Genomic DNA, 23063 nt, shown 5'->3' with positions numbered 1-23063 from the left:
CTAGATGCTGCTGAAGGTCGATTTGGTGAGGGCAAACTGGGCTGGATCACATGAGGACTGATAGCGGTGACCTGCATGAAGACATACCACTGTCCAGTGCAGGTCCCTAGATGCTGCTGAAGGTCGATTTGGTGAGGGCAAACTGGGCTGGATCACATGAGGACTGATAGCGGTGACCTGCATGAAGACATACGGACATTGGGTGCAACATGCTTGGCAAGTTACTGGCTTATTCTAAAGGCTTAAATTTTATCGCTCCTTGATGATCACATGTGGGGGTACAATGCAATAATGCCTTGGTTGGAATCCTGCAAGGCACTGCTCCTTCACAACTGAGTAGAGATTTGAGTTGTTTTGTTATAATTGAGTAAGGTCATTTCTGCATTACCTGAAACTGCATCTGTAATATTAATGCACCTATGGGTGATTCAGTGAATGATCATCAGTCGATGTTATTAATTGCACTTTGTGTTCATGGGCCATGTATCATGCAAGTGTAAGACTATTCTGAGTTTTAAGTCTCATGAAGGGAATCTACTTTAACACTATCTGTGTTTGAGGCAAAGAAATCTTGGTACATGTGTACACTTGAGCTAATATATCAGCAGGTGCTGAAATTTTTGCTTCTGAATAATACAAATTTTAAAGAGTATTAACTTGTATCTCTAGTCAGTTGTGCCAGACATTCACATTTTCTACTTCCTGGCCCTTATTGTATGAAGCTTTATTTGTGCAGATTACTGTTCCCATTGATGTGTGTCAGCAGGAAATGGTGTGTTCCAGTTCCCTGGGCCCAGAGCAGAGGTATGTTTACATTTTGCCATGGCGGCACTTCCGTCGTCACGTGGCACCCAGATTGACTGGTAGTCTGCTGCCCTTAGTAGTCACACTGTGGTGGCTCAAGGGAAGTGAAGTTGCTAATTTGACATGTGCCATGGTGGAGTGTCACCTCTGGGCAGGAACCAGTAGTGTGCTCTTTTTGGAGCATCTCTTGAAATTGGGAGATTAACGCACATTTACCAAGCCTGAGGTTCTTCCTCATTGTACCTTTAACTAATTGCTTAAAATTTGATCTCTTACTACTAATTCTCAAGACATTAAGTTTAAACCCTGCTAGTTAAAAGTGTAAACTGTCGATTGTTAACCTGATGCACAGTGAGACACTAACTCCACTTGGGAATTTGGCTGCTTGTTTCTTGTTGACTGTGATAGCTCTCTGCTGTAGCTCTCAGCTTGCTATGAATTTTGGATGATGGTATATTTGTAAAAGGTCATTTTTAATGTTTGTTTGCAATCTATGAATTACTACTTAAGGGCTTTCCTTTCTTTTCGTAAGTGTTATACATTACTAAGAGCCCTTGCAACAGCTTCAATCAGTGGTGTGACTTGTGAATCTTCCTGTACTTGGAATAATGTTATTCAATTGTCTAACAGTTGCAAAAGCTGCAAGTTGTTAGCTCATTTTCTGTCTGTCATTGTAGTTCATTGGACAGATAAATTTTTTTGTTGAACCTGCCCAATCAGTGTGACCTTTCCTTGTTTTGCGACCTGTGTACTTCCAATTTCATGCCCTGTGCAAAATGGTACAATTGACAAAATACGGCTTCCAATTAATTAAGCCTGTTCAAGTTTTGACTGTGAGTATTATGCTGTAAGTAGTACTACTACTACTAGTAGTAGTAGTAGTAGTAGTAGTACTAGTAGTAGTACTAGTAGCAGTAGTAATAATAATAATAATAATAATAACCGTCGAGGACCGGGAAAAGAATTGGCCTCTGTTATGCTCTGCCAGTCAAAGGCATCGAACAGAACAAACCACTAACAGGGCTAACCTCCCTTTTAGTGTGATTAGTTGGTTCAGGACACAACTAAAGAAGCCTCGGACAAGCGCCATCATGGTCGGGGACGACGCTTGAACCCTATGCCCGCCCACAATGGTAACGACACTGCAAGCCAACTGGAAAATGATTTAAATCCAAATAGAGCTGTTTTCCAGGATATCTTTCCTGCGACCACACTAGATGGAAAACAAAGACAGAGGATGAGATGGTCAGATGAAGTTAATCAACACCTCACGTTCTGTTATTACAACGCAACAAACATAGGCACAAACACAAATGGATACAGATCACATGTATACACAACATTTATTACCAGATACCCCATATTACAATTCTTAACAGAACAACAACTAGCTGATGAGATTCGTGTAATGATCAAAAATAACAGGATACCACAGTCAGAATTAGAAAACATCAAACAAGAAGTAAAACATATACTGGAACAAAATAATGTGCAATTAGAAGAAGAAGAAAATACAGTAATGGCCTCACACATCCCAGGGCAAACAAACATTGAAAAACACACATCAATTAAACAATCAGAGGAAAACGAAATCTTAAGACTGCCACCAGAACAAGTACAAATAGAACACGAAGAGACGCACATGTTAGATATAGAAGAAAAATTTCAGCCGATATATATAGAATACAAAGACACAAATACAGACATTAGACAATTTTTGCATAGACCGCAAAATAACCCACAAGTTGAAACAACAATATAAACTATCAACACAATCATACACAACAAAATAAATGAAAACACAACTATGGAAGAGTTACAACAACTGGTTTATATAGGAACACTCACTACACTAAATATACACACCAGGCAGAGATCAGAACCAACCAAAACACAGAAGAAATGCACAAAACCAGCATGGCCACACAGGCTACAGATCAGAATAGAAAAACTGAGAAAAGACATCGGACAGCTAACACAATTTATAAGACATCAAATGTCAGGAAAAAAAGAAAAAGGTTAGGTAAAATCTCACAACAAGAAGCAATAGAGCAATTAGATGAAAAGAAGCAGAAATTACAAGCATTGGCCAAATGACTTAGAAGATACAAAAATGTGGAAATAGAAGGAAACAAAACCAAACATTCAACACAAACCAAAAGATATTTTACCAAACAATAGATAACACACATTGAAATAGACAATCCACCAAACATAACAAACATGGAACACTTCTGGAGCAACATATGGTCAAACCCAGTACAACACAACAGGCACGCACGGTGCATAGAAGCAGAAACAGACACATACAAGATGATACCACAAATGCCTGAAGTGATAATTTTGCAACATGAAGTCACCAAACCAATTAACTCTACTCACAATTGGAAAGACCCTGGAAAAAATAAAATAGCAAATTTCTGGCTAAATGAGTTCACCTCAACACATTCTCATCTAACTAAATTATTTAACAGTTACATTGCAGACCCATACAGATTCCCTGATATAATAACACATTCAATAACTTATATGAAACCTAAAGATCAAGTAGACACAGCTAACCCATTTAAATACCGCCCCATAATATGCCTACCAACAATATACAAAGTATTAACTTCAGTCATTACACAGAAATTAATGACACATACAACAAAGAACAAAATTATAAATGAAGAACAAAAAGGTTGTTGCAAAGGAGCATGAGGATGTAAAGAGCAACTGATAATAGATGCAGTGGTAACATATCAAGCTAAAACCAAACAAAGGTTGCTACACTATGCATACATTGATTACGTAAAAGCTTTTGATACTGTACCCCACTCATGATTACTACAAATATTGGAAATATACAAAGTTGATCATAAATTGGTACAGTTCCTAAACATAGTAATGAAAAATTGGAAAACCACACTTAATATCCAAACAAATTCAAATAACATCACATCACAGCCAATACAGATTAAGCGTGGAATATACCAAGGAGACTCATTATGTCCTTTCTGGTTCTGCCTTGCTCTGAACCCACTATCCAACATGCTAAATAATACAAATTATGGATACAATATTACTGCAACATACCCACACAAAATCAAACATTTGCTATACATGGATGATCTAAAACTACTGGCAGCAACAAATCAACAACTCAACCAATAACTAAAGATAAAGTAAGCATTCAGCAATGATATAAATATGGTTTTCGGAGAAGAAAAATGTAAGAAACGTAGCATAGTCAAGGGGAAACACACTAAACAAAAAGATTACATATTGTATAACCACAGCGACTGCATAGAAGTGATAGAAAAGACAGATGCCTATAAATATCTAGGATACAGACAAAAAATAGGAATAGATAATAAAAATATTAAATAACTAAAAGAAAAATATAGACAAAGCCTAACAAAAATACTGAAAACAGAATTGACAGCACGAAACAAACCAAAAGCTATAAATAATTATGCTATACCAATATTGACCTACACATTTGGGGTAGTGAAATGGAGTAACACAGACCTAGAAGCACTCAATACACTAACATAATCACAATACCACAAATATAGAATATATCACATACAATCAGCAACAGAAAGATTCACATTAAGCAGAAATGAAGGAGGAAGGGGATTTATTGACATAAAAATCCTACATTATGGACAGGTAGACAATTTAAGAAAATTATTTCTAAAACTGGCATAAACTAGAAAAATACAAAAGGTTCAAATGTCTCTGAGCACTATGGGAGTTAACAGCTGTGGTCATCAGTCCCCTAGAACTTAGAACTACTTAAACCTAACTAACCTAAGGACATCACACACATCCATGCCCGAGGCAGGATTCGAACCTGCGAACGTAGCAGTCGCACGGTTCCAGACTGCGCGCCTAAAACCGCGAGACCACCGCGGCCGGCTAGAAAAATACACAAAGCAGTCACTCATATAAATGCATCGGCTACACCACTGCAGTTTCATAACAACTTCTACAACCCTTTAGATCACATAACATCAACAGATACAAAGAAAGTAAATTGGAAAAAGAAAACACTACATGGCAAGCATCCGTAACATCTAACACAGCCACACATTGATCAAGATGCATCCAACACATGGCTAAGAAGAGCCATACATGCAGTGAGATGGAAGGATTCATGATTGCAATACAGGATCAAACAGTAAACACCAGATATTGCAGCAAGCATATTATTGAAGATCCTAGTACCACAACAGATAATTGCACACTTTGCAAACAACAAATAGAAACAGTAGATCACATCACAAGTGGATGTACAATACTAGCATATACACAACACCCAAGAAGACATGACAATGTAGCAAAAATAATAGATCAACAAAAAGCCATACAGCATAAACTAATAAAACAACACGTTCCCACATACAAGTATTCACCACAAACTATACTGGAGAATGATGAATAAAAATTATACTGGAACAGAACCCTAATAACAGATAAAACACCACCACTTAACAAACCTGACATCATACTCACCAATAAAAAGAAGAAATTAACACAACTAATCGAAATATCCATACCCAATACAACAAATATACAAAAGAGAACAGGAGAAAAAAATGAAAAATACATCCAACCAGCTGAGGAAGCAAGGACATGTGGCATCAGGATAAAGCTGACGCTATACCTACTATACTATCAAGTACAGCAGTCATACCACACAATATCCTCCAGTACATCAATGCCATACAGCTACATCCAAACTTGTATATACAACTACAGAAATCTGTAATTATTGATCATGTTCAATTACCCGAAAGTTCCTAAATGCAATGTAACATATACCACACAGATAAAAGGAAGTCACACTTGTTCAAGGTCCACATCACTTTCCATTTTTAACCAGACATAACGTCTGAGAAAGGAAAGAAATAATAATAATGTTGGTAAGTAATAAAGGGTATTACATAAAACAACAAGGGACATAATATGCGAGTCCACATTCCTTTACTTTTCCTTAAAGCTGTTCCAACCTTAGTTGTGAGGTATCAATGTCTTAATGATGGAAGAAGAGCAGTGATGTGAGTCACACTTCCTTGAGCACACAACTGAAGATTCAACAGACAAATTCATTGTTCGTTTTCCATTTCAGGAAGAGCCAATTTTGTTATGCAATTCTTTCCACAATGCAGCAAAATGATTCTCTTAAACCGAACAGAAACTAGCAAGACAATCAAAGTTTGTTGTAAGCTACACAGAGTTTATGAGGAAGTATGAAGATTTAAGACATATGGTAATAGTAATCATTACAGATGCCATTTCATATTACATGCCACATCAGCTATCTTTAAAAAACCAGCTCAACTACTAAAGCAAGAGTAATGTTTGATTGTCTTGCCAAATGGAATACGAAACTGTCACTTAACAGTCTTCAAATGGTGGGACCAACCATGAAATATTATTTGTACACCTTAACGTTATGCTTCCAAATGCATCGCGTTGTCTTCACAGTAGGCAAGGAGAATATGTTTCGACAAGTTCTGGAAGTAGATGAAGAGCACACTTTCCGATGAATGTTGTGGAGGAGTGATAGATCTGCACCACTTCAGGAATACCAATGAAGGATAAACACATACACAATGACTTGGGCCCCCTTACTTGCAGACGTGTGTCTGTCAATAGCTCACAAAGAGAATGAGCAGAGTGAGGCAGCAAACATTTTCACTAATCATTTCAATATGGACTACTGTATCTCAGGTTGTGATACAGTAAGGGCTGAAATCGATCTCCAGCAAGAACTTCTGAAGGTATTGATCAGAAGTGGATCTTCACTATGGAAATTGTACAATAACAGTGCCAAACTATTCAAAAATATCCCCTCAGTGGAGCAAGAAACACAACTACTTTTACTGCTTGGTAATGATGAGGATATTAGAACGCCTGGTTTATTCTAGCATCCAGCTAATGATCATTTTAAAATTGTAAACAATGTCAAACCAGCACCTAATATCTACAGCTTCACAAAACACACATTACTGTGTGACACGTCAAATATCTTTGGTCCTTTTGATGAATTAGTTCAACTGTGATAAAACTTAAAACATTTTTGCAATGTCTATGGCAGCGTAAGTTAGTGTGGAATGAGCTCTTGCCCTCGGAGTTGCATTCCTTGTGGCAGACTTTATACAGTCAAATTCATATGACAGACAGCATGCACGTTGATCGTATAGTAATTGCAGGAGGGACACCTATCAGCATACAGAAGTCAGTACAAGATTTGGAAGACTATCCAAAGATTTATCATTTGATTCTATTTCATGTATCAGAGACCTATCTTAATATTACTGGAAGCAAATCCCAAAAAGCAAAAGCAGCTACACCCTTACTTTTACTTCACTCAGCACAATCTTTGATACATGAGCTACAAAACATGAAGTTAGTTTTATTGAATTACTAAGTTACATGTGTTAAAATCCTCACAAGCAGAGACAAGACGACCTCTCTATCAAAAACAAAAGATATCTATTTAACAGCCACGAAAATATCCTAAGAAGATTTATTGAAGTTTGTCTGGCTATGATAATAGCAAGAAGCGTGACTCTGCTATCATTTAGAAAGGTACTTGATGGGTAATTGCAATAACTAAATATTTTAGACAACTGTATTTATCATATCTACTGTGGTGTAACCAATCACTTGGTTAAAGTTTCATATTTCGCAGTGTTTATAGTACCGATGAATGATGGCTGCAGCAATAAAGTCATATTTTAGTTCAAACAGTGCGTTTAAACTTTTATTTGCTTCAGGAATTTTTTTCTCTTGTGAATGAACTTCTTTAGAGATGTATGAAGAATTTCCACAGAGTGGGACAATGATAGTTGCTTTATGAAACTTCACCGAACCTGCTGATTTTTGGTTTATTCCACGCTACCTCAATCTGGTTCCGTGATGAGCCTAGTCCCTAGATCTGTGAGCACAGTGACAACTGTCATTACATCAGGACACAAACATGAAGTTGAGCTGTCATTAGTATGTAAATATTGTTTGAGAAATTTTTTGGATTTTTACTGTAGACAAATTTATTGTGATAATGGACTTGATATAACATTTCAGTCACCGGTGTAAATGAAGTTGAATAGGTTGTGGGGACAGGAAGGAGTGGTGTACAAAAAACAATGAGATTGAAGTGGAGATGAATAGGATACATAGAAAGGAGTTGATTAATTAAAATGAGGTTGTGAAGGGCAGCACACACAAGGGATGAAAACCCTTGGCTGATGAAATTAGTGAGCACTCTAGGAAGAGGCCAGGAAACTGTGTGGTGTTCATTACATGCCACAAAACGAAACTTGTTTCGCTACTGGTGAAACTCACCCATGCTCTGCCAGTATCACAGGTGCTACCCTCTAGTTTCACTCACCTGAGCAATAGGAGATGGAACTTGCTCCTCGACAGGGCCTGATTGCGAGAAAAGAAATTGCGTGTTAATATAAAAACTACTTTATCTGCAAAGGTAAAAGAAACAGGTGATTAACTAAGAATGTTACAATATGACATGATAAAGAACAGAATTATTTCAGTCTTTTAACGTGCCTACTGATCAGTGAATAACTGACCATTGATCCACTCAATTATGTACAACAATGAACATTACTAACCGATTCCAAGAAAGCCAAAACTTTATTCCATTTGGAGGGTGCTACCTGAAGACTGCCAGTGGCAAATAAATTTTTAGTCAATATTTCACATAATTAAGGACCAAATTTTACAATCCTGTAGTAACGTGCTTATTGAAACATACAACTTTATGTTACAGGAGTAATTCACTGTGGCAAGTGGAACAGTTAGGAACAGTGTGTATGACTGTATATGCAGCCTCACTCATTGCAGGCATTGCCAACATTATATTCATCAAGAAGTTGACAATAAGAGCACTTATTGACTTGCAGGAACTTCACCCCCAATTTCAAATTATGAATTTCTCTCAGGGATACCCCACACAAAGTAATAGCAGAAATGGTTATCACTTACCACATTTTTGCAGTTCATGCAGTCAAAGTGCCACATCAAATAAATAGAATGCAACCCTCCTTTCTTTACTTACCAGCCAACCCAAGTCACTAAATCTGCATCAACTATCTACTTCGGAGTGCCATGGCTATATTAATTAGGATGCAGCCCTCAATATTGGCATCACCAGTGCAACCTACACTTTAGGTGCCTACAGCAGTGGTTCTCAGTTGGTACAGACGGAGTGCTGAAATGGAGATTCAAGAATAAGACTCATTTAGTAAATATCTTTCAGTGGATCAGCACATGTTCTACCTCGCCTTTCGTAGAAATTTGTTTCAGTAGCTGCATGTTGTTACACACAATCTGTGTTGCAATGAAGACCTATTCCCCTTGGCTACTGAGGAACATCTCTTCTTTTGCTATTTTCATTACTTCTTTGTCCCTGGAAACTTATTACCAGTGTCTTGTGTTGCATTGGGTAGCCTTCATCTCTGTGTCATTCCACCTCACCATCCTCCTTCAATGATCATGTGGCCCGATTCCTGTATTATTTTTCGAGGTCTGTGCCTCCTGGATGGCACTGCCATCGCCTCCATGAGGGTGACAGTCGTCATTTTTTACTGCTGTTACAGACTAGTTTTCCTCTGAGCACAACAACAACATTGGAATCTAGGACACTACCAGTGCAACTTGCAGTGCTCACCTAACACCTTAAAGAATGATCCTTATATTGGTGACAACCTTAGAGCATATCAGAACTATTTTTATGTTGCTTGCACTAAGAAGCTGCTTCACTTGCACAACATTTTAATTTGCCTTCTGTGTTGCAATGAATTTCTAACATTATGGCTAATTGAGCACATTTCTCCCCTTGTGCATGGATCATCCACAATAGGTGGGAGATATGACGAAGTCCAGTCAAAACCTTGGCAGAGAATGTAATTCAGTTGTTGCAGTATGTGTCAAGAAGGAATACTCATCACTATAGATTTGACAACTGTGGGTGGACAGGCTGTATGGGAGGAACCTCTAGGTATGGAATGGGTGGCAGTTGTCAAAATAGAGGCACAACTTGTGGTTAGTAGATATGATATAGACAGAAGCAGTGATGTAGCCATCTTTGAAGTGGATGACGATATCTATGAAGGTGGCTTGTTGGCTTTAGAAGGTCCTTGTGAAGCAAAGGTGGAGAAGCAGTTGCAGATCTGTGGAATGTGGATAGGGTAACTTCACTCTCGATCCAGATCACAAAGATGTCTTCAGTGAACCTGAACGAGAGGAGTCCTTTAGCCACCACCACCACCACCACCACCACCACCACCACCACCACCACCACCACCACCACCCCCGCCGCCTACTCATACTCCAGTTCGGGCACAATCACCACCTATCCCATCAAAGCAAGGCTACCTAGGATATATAAGCTAAGATGCAACCATTGTGCTGCTTTCTATGTGGGTACGGCAACTAAAAAGCTGCCTGTCCACTTAAATGGCCACCTACAAACAGGGCAAGAAACAAGTTTATACCCTGCTGCTGGGCAAGCTGCTCAACTCAACATCCTTCATTTCAATGACTGCTTCACAGCCTGAGCCATATAGATCATGCCCACAAACACCATCTTTTCTGAAATGTGATAGGTGGGAACCCTCCCTGCATCATATTTTATGTTCCTGCGCCCCTCTGGCCTCCACCTCCGTTAGTCACTTTTCTTATCCATCCATATCTTCCTATTCCATCACTGCTCATCCCTTATTCCACAATCACACCCAGTCCTCACTTTTCTCCTTTTCTGGTACCACCACCCACCTGTCCACAACACCCTCCTTTTCTGGTACCACCAACCACCTGTCCACAACACCCTCCTCCTCTCCTCCCCCCCCCCACCCCATTCACACAGCCCCCCATCATGTGACTACGTCCATCCACCCTACTCTCTCCCCACCTCATCTCTGGGAGCTTTCAAGCAGCACTTCACTTTCACTCCCACCCGAAACACGGCTCGTTAGTACCTCCACTTTTCACTTCAGTGCAGTGCTTCAGTTTTATGTCATTCACCCCAGTTACATACAGTCCCATTTTGTGTTTAATCAACTATTTCTCCTTTGTAATTTAATTTGATAGAGAAAAAATTACCTGCCATGCAGCAGCAGAACATACACATGAAACAAGGTAATATGTGATTAGATGTATTTATCTATCCAAATAAATTACACTGTTCAAGAAGGTTCTATTTCTGATATTTAAGGGTGTGCTTCTAACACAGTTTACCACAGGAAATTCAAATATGCAATCAAAATATCATTGTGTGGGATACTTTTTATGTAATATGTAACGATGTATATATCCATGATTCAAACACATGGACGTTACAGAGAAACAAGTAAGTTGCCGCATCCAGTAATAATGGAATATGACAGTTGCCTGTTCAACAGCGTGTGAGAAGAATTCGATGTCATTGTGTTATATTCCCCCCCCCCCCCCATGTGTAAGTCATTGAGACCACCTGCAATAGCTCATTATCTCTATTGGTGAATGCCGATCGCTGCATCGAAAACAAGTCTCAAGGGTGTTTTGCTGTACAACGGAAATAAGATACCTCTGCTCCAGTAGCTTATGCCAGATTCACCCAAGAGAATTACAAATTCATAGGAAGGGTATTAAATTCATTACTATACCATGAATACAAATGGAAAGTATTTGCAGAGTTCAAAGTAATTGCTACGGTACAGAGAATGCAACAAGGCTACCTGATATATGCCCGTTTCCTTTGTGAGTAGAATAGTCGAGAAAGAAATTGTCACTATGTGAAAAGGAAATGGCCTAGGTGGAGATGGAAAGTGGGCAAAAAGAATGTGCAACATTAAAGTCTGGTAGCTCCTTAAGGTATACTACATCCACCACTTCACATCAAACTTGGCCTAATGAAACTATTTGTAAAGGCCATGGATCCAACAGGCAGTGGGTTGGCATATCTAGCTACTAGATTCCCCCATCTTCCAGCTGCAAAAGTATAGCAAGGTGTATTTGTGGAACCACAAATAAAGGAGCTGCAGAAAGATGCCAGTTTTGAAGCGTGTTAAACTGACGAAGAAAAGACAGCCTGGTCCTGTACCAAGACGCTGTCAGAAACCTTCCTCGGAAGGAAAAGAGCTACTAACTACAAAGCCCTGGTGAATGAGATGATCAAAGAGTAACAACATTTGTGGTGCAGTATGTCTTTCAAGGTATGTTTGATGGACTCTCATCTGGACTACTACATAGAGAGCTGTAGTGACATATTGGATGAACATGGTGAAAATTTGATGAAGACATTTCTACCATAGAAAGGCGTTAGGAGGGAAGTGGGTACCTTCTATGTTAGCAGAATATTCATGGGATATCATTCAAGAGAAGAAAGATTCACTATACAAGACAAAAAAGTGATGTGCATTAGAATAATGTGGTTCAATTTCTTGTCAATTTTCTGTAATTTCCCATGTCGAATAAATGTTACAAAGCATATCCAGAAACATTACTGTGTTACATGTTAGATCTCACCTTCCATTAATGTAATGAACTTATGATATCATAAAAACCTGAATTTGTTTTTCGAATTTCACCTCAAGTTTGCTGCAGTACATCAGAAACAGAAAAGAGAAATAAAATTGTAATGGCTCATAACCAATCACTGACATAAAATATTAAAACAAGTTTTTATAATATTGAACAATTTGGGGGTCAGTACTCCCTCTTGCTGTTAGATACAGTTCTCTTCTATGGTTGCAAGATATTCTTATTCCTTTAGTTAGCCAAGGTTTTTATATGTTTTCTTGGAATTATGTTTCACTGTTTTCTTGGGAAAACAATTTTCAAATACCCTTAAAAATGTATCGTGAAATATGTTATATCTCAAGTTTGCATCGGGTTCCACATACACTTCATCCCAGTCTAGCTCCTTTAGTCTTTCCCTAAAGTTTGCAGTATTTATATTGTTAATTGAACGCACTGCTTTGAAATTCTTATTTGATATACTGCATGGAGCTATGGCATGTACTGTAACTAGCTGTGCACCATGATCTGAAAGACCATCCTCAACAGGATAAGCATTTATGTCCTTAAACTTATCTTGGTCTATAAAAAAGTCATCTATCAATGTCCTGCTGTTCTTTGTTATCCGAGTAAGAAAATCAATGCCGGAGCTCAAATTGAAAGAACTTAGTAATACTACAAGGTCATTCTTCCTATCACACTCTTTCAGGGAATCAACATTGAAATCCCCACAAATGACAATTTGCTTCCCCCTGTCTGACAGATAGCACAACAAAGCATCCAAGTTTTCTAGAAATAGCTGGAAATTCCCTGAGGGGGACCTATACACTGTTACAATTATGAAAGTGCCATCATTTAGTTTTAGTTCAGTGGCACATGCTTCCATATGTTGCTCTACACAAAAATTTTTAGTTTCTAAATGTTTTGCACTGTGCAAGCTTTTGACATATATGGCAACTCCTCCTCTCATCATATTATCTCTATTTACATGTGCAGCTAATTTGTACCCATTGATGCTAACCTTTTGCATATCAGTGACAATGTGATGCTCAGACAGGCATAGTACATCTATTACATTCTCAGTTTCTATATCTTCTAAACAAAGCAGAAGCTCATCAATTTTATTCTTCAATCCCCCAACATTTTGATGAAATATACTAACATTTTTCATTTTACTTTTGTGAGTATCTTTAACTTTTTTAACATCTTTAGTACTGGCCTGGCTGAGTTTCCCACTGGACACTGATCTTACACTAAAAAGAGAGTTACCACCACGAGATGTAGTTCCTGCCCCCTTTAAATTTCCTGCTATCAGCCCATGTCTAGTATAGTCCCACCTACAGAGTGAATCAACAGGAACCACACCAATGTGTGATCCAGCAAAAGAGCCAAGTAGCCGTTCCAACTCCAAATTAACTCTCCTGACAGAAGAGCTCAAATGAGGCCGGTCGTGGCGCTCCAGAACTGACACAAACCCAACACTGGTATGACTCGATGCCGATGCAATATTTGCCAGGTCACACACTATGCTGTACCCCGGATCTTTGTCAATACAGTTGCCCGGCCCAACCACAATAACCACGGTATCTTCCTTAGTAAAGCCTCTCCATAGTGAACCTAAATCCTCTGTAACCTGCCCCAGTCCAGCACTAGGATTGATAAAATTTGTGACCTGGTATTCTGACCCTAATTCATCCTGCAGAAGTTGGCCCACACCCCTAGCATGCGAACTACCTAGCAACAAGACTTTCTTTCTCTTTGCACACTTCCCTACCTTCTTATTCAATTTGCTGCCGAAAGCTTGTTGAGCCCTGTCTACATCTACTTCTGTGAGAGGCTCATCAGTTTCCGACTGAGGCAACAGGTCAAACCTATATTGTACATTAATAACAAAGCTGTCAGAAGAATTTCTTGGCCGGTTCCTTACGCCTGTTGCCACTTCCCACCCCTGTTTACCCTTCTCCCCCCTTAACCTGCACAGTTCTCGTCTAGCGTCATTTAACTCAGCCTGAAGGGCAGCAATTTTCCCCTCCTGTTCCACAATCTTTCTATCTCTACTGCATAGCCTACAGAACCACTGATGAGTCTCGCTCATTTTCCCAATTCCCAAACCACTACAATCTCCCCAATGAAAAGAGTTACTACATCCATCACACCAGACCCCAGAGCTAACAATTCTATGGCACGTCAGGCACTTTACACTCATGGTACAAATCGATTTTAGTGACAGAAAGACAATTAAGTTACTGGAAAACAATGAAAATACGTGTACAAAAAATTAGGCCTACTCGCGACAATGTAAACAATGGTTCAGAAGTTTCTTACTGAAAATTACTTTAGAGACGACGATACTCTACAGATATAAAGCAGCAGCAAACGTATTTGGCACACTAAACTATCAGTAAATGCACTTAAAATTGCGGTATGAAGTTTAATCTGAAAGCTCAAAAGTTTGGCCTGGCCCCAATAGGTAAACAAAACGAACGTTGCTTGATTACTATGAAAATACGCAAGTAAGACAAAAACTTTTAATGGTACACTTGAAGAGCACTATAATTAACGTAATAAATTAGTTTAAAGTGTTAGAAACCGTTTATTACTACTAAAATTACTTATCTTGTATGGGAGCTGTGACTCAAACGTCTGTATAGCAGGCGCAGGGCTACCAAATTGTTATATTTGTCAGGTAAAACACATTCTGTGGTGTAGGGCATTTAGGATTATGTGAAATTATTCAGGTGTTTAATCATGATGTCCATTTAGCTAAAGTTGTTGGCATCAATTGAATAGAGAAGCGAATTACTACAAGCTCAAAATATTACCACTGATGTTGTGGTAAGACACTCGGAGCTTATGAAGTGACTTAAAATATTTTTATGAAAATTGGGGCCCCACTCCCCCTGGACTAAAGTTGCTGCCAGTGAAGTTAATATCAATCATGAATTTCACTAGGTGTTCCTTGATGAAACCAGGAACAGATTTATTCAAGATAAATATATCTTATCTTATTGACAATCTAACTTTAAAGGCAATATGAAACAGTGAAAACTTTAGATGAAACATTTCCTGAAAGATAGGCCCACTAATTGTCATTGCCAGTGTAACAGTCAGAAGGTTATAATATGCTACCCACTACACAAATAATGGTGATTTACATGAGAGTGCACTGTTTACTGAAATGTGTGGGCATGTTGGGGAAAGAACGGGGACTCAATACTCCATATCACACCAGGCATTTCATCATCTTACACGTAAGTACAATATTTAGTAGTTTTTATACTGAAGTAGTAAAAGTAATTTTAAAAATTAAATGAAATGGAGCATACATACATTTTACAATAATTCATTACTGAGCAGCATCTGAAGGTGAGCTTGTAAGTTTAGCAGTAATATTTGTTTTCTACCTCATCATGTAGCTCATGGTTGAGCTATCATTCTGTTACCTAGCTGTGGTGGTCTCGGGCTCCTGAAAAACTGTCTTCCATCATTACTTTTCCAACTCATATGTTACTATTATTTCTGTCTCCTCCACCATGAAGACATCATGGTGATAGTACTTTTTATCACTTGCCATGATTTATCTAGTGTTTGTGCCCTTTCCAAGCCACAGTGGGAAACTGGAGTTAGGGTTCATGATTACATTTTTGTTTTGCTATGTTCCAGATAATTTTAATTGTAATAAATTTCATACAAGATCTATCATAATAGCTATTACTAGTCTTGTGAAATAACAGAGGGCAATAAATTAAACATTTTTCTTAATAATGAAATGTCCATTACTGCATTCTTTTTGTACTTATGCTGGGATTTAATGAAAGGGCTGGAAGTACTTCACAGCAAAGCAAATGAGATATTTAGAGCAACAACTTAGCAAGGGCTCATCATACGGATATACTATTGTTTTATTTCTATGAAATCATCATAATTAAATACAATTAAATTTGCAAATACAGTTTTAAATGTTATTTAAATTTGTTCATAGCAAAATCTAATTCTGACTGAAAATGTGTGTGAATGCAGAAAATGTGCTTGTAAAATAAATAAATTACTTATTGGTGGCAGCAATTTTAGCTTTCATTGTCAGTTCTGTAATTAGGTCTCCTGTCTTTCCATACTATGAAATGGAAAGCTGTTGCACACCGCATAGCGGAGATGCTGAGTTGCAGGTAGGCACAACAGAGAGACTATTGTTGATGAAGGCCTTAACGGCCTTTTATGTGGGTGTCTTTTTGTTCTGCCTATGTACGACTCCGCATCTCTGCTATATGGCGAATAGCAACTTTCCTTCTCATAATATTGTTACATTACATCCCAGATTTTCCATTGTTTCCCTTTTGTCTTTCCATACTTTCATAGGGAAACACTCAAGTATTTTTATGCCTGAAATGAAGTAAATAAAGTTTACATATAACACTAATTTCAGTAATTCCTTGTCTCTGTGGGAAGAAATACAGCTGAAGGAAAACATCTAAAAATCAGAGTGATGAGCACTCTCTCTTGCACAGAAAATGAAGTATTAGGAGGCAATGTAGTATTGATTAGTAATGCTTACATCGCTGTCCTCTATCCAATGAGAAGATTATGAACTTCAGTGTCCACATGTTCCACAATACAGGATAACACTGCATGCAACATGCAACCAAAGGTAGTACTGTCAACAGTGGCTAGACAATACACTTTTTTAGACTACCACATTCTCTGATTCAATGTACTGCACCACAGACAACTATTAATTTGCTCTACTCTGTACATCAGTATCTCATGCAACAAATAGTACCATAGGGCAAACCACCGGCAAAATGCTGCTGTTAAGGCACGTGAAAGATGAACACATTCCTCTTCAAAATACTTGCATTAGAGTGGGGAAACAGCTGCCCCAGTCTACATTTTGCCTTCCTCACCCAAAATCTTTGTATGTGAACATATTCCCACTGTATTTAACACACAAGAATCTAAAATCATTTACCTGGTCTCTCTCTGCAGTGAAACCTTCATACTCAGCATCTCCATCTCACTGTCCCTGTGTATGTATATGGCTCTCTGCCACTCTCTCTTTCTTCTCCCACTGTCTCATTTTTTCCCCACCTATTTACAGTATATCCCACTGCCAATGTCACCTCTCTCAATCACACTGTTTGCATTTGCCTTTACTCCCACTGTCTCCACAACTCCTTAACAGCTCAAAAATAGTTCTGGGGTATCCAATTTGGTTTTTTTCCCTTATATTCAAGAGTGTAAAACCTCAGGCCAAAATTGTCACTCCCCCACACCTGTGTTTTCAAGTACACAACAAGACTGATGTATGGCGTCCACAAGTCTTTTTGTCTACACTGGCTCCTATCTCTTTTCCACCCACTTTTCTTTCACATATCTTTCCTCCTCTTTTACTACCACTGTCCCACTGCCCACCAATATCTCCTTACCTTTCTTTTTAAAGAAATTTCCATCATTTGACTATTAATAGTTCATTTGTTTTACACAGTCATGATTTCAGCTGTATACCCATTCTCAAGCTCATGTCTGTGAGTCATAGAAAAATTGTATTATTGGTCTTATGATGTGTTCTACTGCAGGATATGAGTACATGAGGAGGATATGTAAAATGGCTGTCATTGTGCACAGTTGAAAACCACAAATTAGCCTATAAAGATAGAAATACCTTTTTCCAATAACAGAACAACACAGCATGACAGACATATTAACATTTCAACATGCATTCAAGAATGGCTATAAAGATAAAGCCATTATTGTGAAAAATAAAAGCACACTCTAAAGTCAATTTATGGAAATTTGTTCTAAAAAATTCCCCACGTTTGTTCCCTCATGTCCATTCCACCATTGTGTAGCATTTGAATGCAATGGAGAACGTTCAACAATGAAGTTTATGAGTACCACAAGCCATGTCAGAAAAATTACTGGTTGGCCTTATGTGCATTATCCTCTTGCTTGTCCTCAATTAGTATGTGAACGCCACTGATCATTCCTATCCTGTTTCATTACTGCTGACTAGAAAATTTTTCTTTATGTTAATCTAAGGGAAAGAATAGAAAGGTATTCTTTAGTCCAAACAATCAGCAATGCCACATAGAAAGACTTATTTGCATCCACATAAGATATTGTTATGCATCTGGTCAAACAGTGGCCATGTGGTGTACTATGAGTTCCTTGCAAAACAGACATCTTGCAGATGCCTTTCTGCACCCACCTTTTTCCATCTGATATTGCACACTCCAGTTTCATCTTTTCTGCTCTCTGTTCGACGATCTTCACGTACTCCCTTTTGGAGTGAAAATACAGTTTGAACATGGCTCTGTGTGTTCTTTGCTACAAAACTAAATGAATTCTAAAGTTGTGGATTGAGAAAGTTACCCCTACACTGGAATATGGTAGTGAACAGTGCAGCAGATTACGTTATTTGATGACTTAATTCTCCATTATGTATAATATGCGTTTTTTGAGCTTATAGTAAACACTACAGCTTTATTTATTGGACTAAGATGATCCATTGGTCATGAAAGGGTTAATCTGGAAACAAACAGTAAAAGGCTAAGTATGGAATAACATTTGCCACAGTCAATCCCTCTGCCAATCAAATAAATTGTCTTAAACCAGCAGGCTAACTGCATGAGGAGTTGTGGTGGACAGAGTGAGAATGTCAGTGAGGGGATGGGATGACAGAGGGTATAATATAGGAGGCACAGGGACAGGGATAGAGTTATGCATGCAAAAGGGCAGCATGAGATGAGTATGTGCCAAGCAAGACGGCAAGAGGTGGAAATGAGTCACCGTGGTACAACAAATGAATTAGAAAAATGCTGCAGAAGCAAAGGGAACTTCACAGCAAACATAAACATAGCCAAAGCTTTGCAGACAAACAAAAATTACACAAAGCGAAATGTGGTGTGAGGAGGGCTATGCGAGAGGCGTTCAGTGAATTCGAAAGTAAAGTTCTATGTACTGACTTGGCAGAAAATTCTAAGAAATTTTGGTCTTACGTCAAAGCGGTAGGTGGATCAAAACAAAATGTCCAGACACTCTGTGACCAAAACTGTACTGAAACAGATGATGACAGACTAAAGGCCGAAATACTAAATGGCTTCTTCCAAATCTGTTTCACAGAGGAAGACTGCAGTGTACTTCCTTCTCTAGATTGTCGCATAGATGACAAATTGGTAGATATCGAAATAGATGACAGAGGGACACAGAAACAATTAAAATCGCTCAAAAGAGTAAAGGCCGCTGGACCAGCTGGGATAGCAGTTTGATTTTACACAGAGTACGCGAAGGAACTTGGCCCCTTTCTTGCAGTGGTGTACCGTAGGTCTCTAGAAGAAGGTAGCATTCCAAAGGATTGGAAAAGGGCACAGGTCATCCCTGTTTTCAAGAAGGGGCATCTAACAGATGTGCGGAACTATAGACCTATATCTCTAACGTTGATCAGTTGTAGAATTTTGGAACACGTATTATGTTCGAGTATAATGTCTTTTCTGGAGACTAGAAATCTACTCTGTAGGAATCAGCATGGGATTCGAAAAAGACGGTCGTGTGAAACCCAGCTCGCGCTATTCGTCCATGAGACTCAGAGGGCCACAGACACTGGTTCACAGGTAGATGCCGTGTTTCTTGACTTCCCCAAGGCGTTTGACACAGTTCCTCACAGTCGTTTAATGAACAAAGTAAGAGCATATGGACTATCAGACCAATTATGTGATTGGATTGAGGAGTTCCTAGATAACAGAACGCAGCGTGTCATTCTCAATGGAGAGAAGTCTTCCGAAGTAAGAGTGATTTCAGGTGTGCCGCAGGGGAGTGTCATAGGACCGTTGCTATTTAAAATATACATGAATGACCTTGTGGATGACATCAGAAGTTCACTGAGGCTTTTTGTGGATGATGCTGTGGTATATCGAGAGGTTGTAGCAATGGAAAATTGTACTGAAATGCAGGAGCATCTGCAGCGTATTGACACATGGTGCAGGGAATGGCAATTGAATCTCAATGTAGACAAGCGTAATGTGCTGCGAATATATAGAAAAATAGATCCCATATCATTTAGCTACAAAATAGCAGGTCAGCAACTGGAAGGAGTTAATTCCACAAATTATCTGGGAGTATGCATTAGGAGTGATTTAAAATGGAATGATCATATAAAGTTGATCGTTGGTAAAGCAGATGCCAGACAGATTCATTGGAAGAATCCTAAGGAAATGCAACACGAAAACAAAGGAAGTAGGTTACAGTATGCTTATTCGCCCACTGCTTGAATACTGCTCAGCAGTGTGGGATCCGTACCAGATAGGGTTGATAGAAGAGATAGAGAAGATCCAATGGAGAGCAGCGCGCTTCGTTACAGGATAATTTAGTAATCGCAAAAGCATTACGGGGATGATAGATAAACTCCAGTGGAAGACTCTGCAGGAGAGATGCTCAGTAGCTCGGTATGGGCTTTTGTTAAAGTTTTGAGAACATACCTTCACCAAAGAGTGAAGCAGTATATTGCTCCCTTCTATGTGTATCTCGTGAAGAGACCATGAGGATAAAAGAGAGATTTGAGTCCACAAAGAAGCATACCAACAGTCCTACTTTCCACGAACAATACAAGACTGGAATAGAAGGGAGAACCTCTAGAGGTATTCAGGGTACTCTCCGCCACACACAGTCAGGTGGCTTGCGGAGTATGGATCTAGATGTAGATGTAGGGGCTACCAACTACTGAGGGAGGAGGATTGTGGAACTTAAGAACAAGTTAATGGGAAATCCCATATGTTTAAGTTGGTGAAGCTGGTATGGGAGTGGTGAGAGGACTGGAGATGGGTCTCGAGGATGCTGTACACCTGTTGTGGAGCTACCAACAAGTCAGGCACCTTGTACTGAGTGACTTGTTGTCATTAGGTAGTCTAGTATGCTCTCGGCAGGCAAAGGATGCAAATTAACTGTGGCACCCAGATGGGCCAGGCTATTTCATATGTCCGTCAAGCGATAAATACCGCTTTGGGAGAAAAGAAGGATTACACAGACAATATTCTCCATTTCACAGCATGATGAGATTCCAGGTCACTTGCTAAGAATGTGGTTAACTTGTTCCAGTCCCCATTAACATTGGCATATTTTCCTCTTTAAGAAACTCAACTACGCTGAGTGATAGTTGTATACTTAAATATATATTTATCTGAAGATGCTGATTTTAATATGTGCCATAACTATGGAATAAGTGGACTGTGGTCTAAACACAACTACAATTAGTAATTTTTGCTGACCTTTACAATGACTTATTTTGAAATGTCAATTTGCAGCTTAAATATTTGTCTTCTTCCTCTTTGATCATATTTCCCTCACAATCTATGACAATAAACATTTAATTGCTATTGCACATTTGTAACCAATCTTTCATAGTTATGATGACAATGAAAATTTTCAGTGTGAATTATGTACTACATAATTAATGTCCAGTGTCAAGTTCATGTACACAATTTTGAACAACTATTTGACTGAAATACTTTAGCATACCACCAATGAAGAATTAGTTTCAAAGAAAAAGATGAAAATAATGTACCACATAAGAAAATATTAAAGTGGCAACTTTAACGTATAATTAAGCTACTGTCATAAGCGAAAAATCTCACCTGCTGACTGTTCCTCTAGGTGTACCTCTTGTGGCCCCTGCAAGAAATTAAAAAAGCTGAATAACTTTACATCAACTTAATTTAAGTGTAAGTCAGACACCTTGAAACATGGCAGTGGTATGTCACCTCACTACACATACTCACCTCGGTGTTAATAGGTTGGTAAACTAAAATAATGATGGAGATTAGGAATCATGTACAGTGACAAGTTGATAGTTATGAAATGTTATTGAAGTGAGAATTATTAAAAATGCATAATTATCTAAGTGAAGAAGCACAAAATATTTAAATTTTAAATGAGCTTAACAGTCTGAATTCGCTACAGCTGACATCTGCGACACAGCTTCCGTCAGAGAGCAGGACAAAGGTGCCCAAAAAATTCAAGTTAACAAGGATACTGCCAGTGGCCAAAACAGTAGGACAGCACAGTTTGGTGGAATGAACTCCCCTCAACTATTACCTGGTGGAGTAGTCCAAAGGATCATGGAAGGGGAAATGAATGATGCACCATTTTAAAATCACAAATTATAGAAACAGTGATCAAAATAAGGTCCATTTTGACTTCATCTACGTCTGTCAGGCCAGAAATTGGAGAATGGTTCTCAGTCCCAGAGATCCAACTGAGGTTGGCCCACACAACAGAAAACTAGGTGGAATTGTTGAAACACCTAGCAAACGAAATACAGTAAGTTTTTTTCTATCCTGATAAGATGTGACAACACTTAGTATGGAACTGTTTATAATGAAGATAGTTTGCCTTTGCAGAATGATGGTTAAAAAGTGAAGAGCATATCTCTTTGTGCGAGTTGGCACGTGACATACCTCAGTCCACCAAGAGACCAGAATACACCACACTAAAATTGTGTGAGAATGTAACACTGTGGTGGTAAGGATAACATTTGTAAGATATTCTACCTGGTCATCACAGATGGGGAAATGATGTTTCTTGAAGGGTGCCAGGGAGCAGTAAATCTCCAGTCATCCTTAAAAAGCTGCCATTTGGGTGTTCTCGAGGGTGGGGTAGGAGTCAGAATGTAGCCAGCAAATGGGAAATGGTTGCTTGAATACTTATCAGAGACAATGGAACATTAGAGATGATGGGCAAACTGGGCAGTGCCAGAGAGC

General features: G+C 38.7%; 1 protein-coding gene across 1 annotated transcript in view; it reads right to left on the bottom strand.

The window, feature by feature from the left end:
• The window catches only part of LOC126355264 (chaplin-A-like), a 79257-nt gene that overhangs the window by 35730 nt on the left and 20464 nt on the right, over positions 1 to 23063 (bottom strand). The window contains exons 5-6 of the mRNA XM_050005552.1: positions 21939 to 21975; positions 8192 to 8229 (exon numbers count right to left, since the gene is read on the bottom strand). Of these exons, the coding sequence (XP_049861509.1) occupies positions 8192 to 8229; positions 21939 to 21975 (75 nt within the window). The remainder of the gene's footprint in view (positions 1 to 8191; positions 8230 to 21938; positions 21976 to 23063) is intronic.

Source organism: Schistocerca gregaria, chromosome 3 (genome assembly GCF_023897955.1).
Source record: "Schistocerca gregaria isolate iqSchGreg1 chromosome 3, iqSchGreg1.2, whole genome shotgun sequence".
NCBI lineage: Eukaryota > Metazoa > Arthropoda > Insecta > Orthoptera > Acrididae > Schistocerca > Schistocerca gregaria.
Note: the sequence above shows the minus strand (reverse complement) of the source record. Positions and strands in the feature narration are given on the sequence as shown.